The sequence below is a fragment of the Empidonax traillii genome, unplaced genomic scaffold, assembly GCF_003031625.1.
Source record: "Empidonax traillii isolate 1590-97213 ecotype Southwest subspecies unplaced genomic scaffold, ASM303162v1 scaffold6048:size6630, whole genome shotgun sequence".
Classification (NCBI taxonomy): domain Eukaryota; kingdom Metazoa; phylum Chordata; class Aves; order Passeriformes; family Tyrannidae; genus Empidonax; species Empidonax traillii.
The window spans coordinates 1-2,101 of record NW_020961241.1 but is presented as its reverse complement, the minus strand read 5'-3'; the positions used below and the strand labels follow the sequence as shown (position 1 = coordinate 2,101).

Here is a 2,101-nt window from a genome sequence, read left to right as displayed (position 1 = left end):
TGCCTTCTAATGCAGGAAGTGAGAATCCTGGTGCAGCTGATGATGGCAGCTCCTTTCCTATTGCTGGGGCTCTTGAAGTTTTATCAACCATCTCTACTGCTGTCCAAAGCACAGTAAGTGAGTTGGGAATGTAGGAAGAAATGAATTTAAGAGAACTTTGGGGTTTTGACCTTTCACCTGAAATACTGTGAGAGGAAACTAACTTTGACATTTGTGGGATGAATGGTGAGAAACTGTTTCAACCTTCAGACGCCCTTTATCCTGCACCTTTCTTCTATTTGGCACCTAATGTGTAAGATATGTTGAATTTCGATAGTTCTGTGTTAAATGTTGATACATAACAACAAAAACTAACGGTGGACTGTGCAGAGCTGCATTTCCATGCGTTTCACCTCTGGACTCTGTCATCTCTGCTCCCTTCCTTTAGAGTATTCAGGTAAATGCAGGGTCAGACTCATTCCTGGAATAGTTCCACTGATTTCCACAGAACTGTCTAGAGATGAAATCCATTCTCCTTTTCAAAAACCTCTGTGAAACTAGCCCAATTTGCTTGGAAATCAGCTAGCTCCTGTGACCATGAGAAATGCACTTCAAAGGAAGCCATTACCCTCAGAAACTGCTTTTGTGATCTGCTGTCTTGTCAATTTGCCCGTGAATCTGAAAGAGCTGCAGATGGAAAGCTTGCTCCTGCTTTTAAGGCTTGAACAAAAGTTAGCAACCAAAATCCACAAGTCTAGTGTTTTCTCACTGGAAGGATGAGCACTAAATAATTTAATGTGCTGAGAACCAGCTTGTTCACAAACTAAAAATGCATTTCCCGCCAGACTGCTGCAGCTCTCTGGGTGCTGTAATAAACTGTTGGATGTTAATATGCTGTGGCTCTTTCTCTGTCCTTCTGCTCTCTTTGTGATTATTAGGGTTGAATTTTAGGGTGACAAGGACCCATTTGGCTTTTATGTGAATGTCCAGCATCACACTGTTGATATAAATCCCCCGATTCAATTTCTTCCCCTTTATAGTCTCTTGCAAGTTTTACATGCTGTCTTTATCCAAACCTGATTCCTAGGGAAAAACTGTTATTAGTGGAGGTCTGGATGCCTTGGAATTCATCGGGAAAAAGACAATGGATGTAATAGCCGAGGGAGACCCTGGATTCAAAAAAACAAAGGGCCTAATAAACAGAACCTCTACGTTATCTCAGGTATGGCAGTTCCCCATCAGCACCTCGTTGGTTTCTCTCATTTCTTCTCCCTTCTTTTGCCATCCTTTCATTAAGCAACCATTTCAGCTACTGAACTAAAAGCCTTTTCCTCCTGTATTCTGTATCTTCTGGCACTGTCACGAGGCCTCTGCTTTTCTTCTTCAGGTCTTACGAGAGGCAAAGGAGAAAGAAGAGCAGCAGACAGCTACCAAGGTTACCATGGCTACGGAGAAGAAAGCCCATTATGGGTTACTGTTTGATGAGTTTCAGGGTCTTTCGCATCTGGAGGCCTTAGAGATGCTTTCCAGAGAGAGTGAATCAAAGGTAATGGCCTTGAGCATTTTGCTTTCTATTTTGAGCTCAGCTGAGCAGGCAAAAAAAAAAGATTAGAAATATGTGTAAATGCATGTAAAATCAAGTCTCAGAACTTGCTATAAAATGATGATTACACAGCTTCACTTGGACCTCTGCATTAGTATTTGATGTTTACCTTGGGAGCAATTTGTCCTGTCCTCGGCTCCTAATGCAATTCCCTTTACCCAGCCAGCCCCGGGTCCTGCATGTCTTCAGTAACTTTTCACAAGTTACTCTCCTCACACCCACTTGTTTGCTGCCTTGGTCTGGAGAAGAGGAAAGTGCTGTAAGCACAGCAGAGATTGTCCTCTCTGTCTTGAGGCAGGGAGGAGGGCAGATGAGCATGCAGTTTCAGAAGTCACTTTTTTTTTTGTGAAAGAAATGTGAGTAACTCCTTAAGAATCCATTATTACCTATCAGGGCTTCACAAAGAGGTCTTTTTCCTCCTTCCTGTAGGAACATACCACTTTCTCATTACCATCAATCTGTCATGTTTTTACATGCAGTGTAAACTAGTGCTGCATTTTCTGTCCTACTGAATGGATT

The 2,101-nt window shown here is 42.4% G+C and overlaps 1 protein-coding gene across 1 annotated transcript in view; it reads left to right on the top strand.

The window, feature by feature from the left end:
- The window catches only part of LOC114073324 (protein FAM114A2-like), a 4,583-nt gene extending 2,977 nt beyond the window's left edge, over nucleotides 1-1,606 (top strand). The window contains 3 exon segments of the mRNA XM_027911099.1: nucleotides 16-113; nucleotides 1,067-1,201; nucleotides 1,367-1,606. Coding sequence (XP_027766900.1) covers nucleotides 16-113; nucleotides 1,067-1,201; nucleotides 1,367-1,591 — 458 coding nt within the window. The 3' untranslated portion in view covers nucleotides 1,592-1,606.
- Nucleotides 1,607-2,101: the final 495 nt, after the last annotated feature.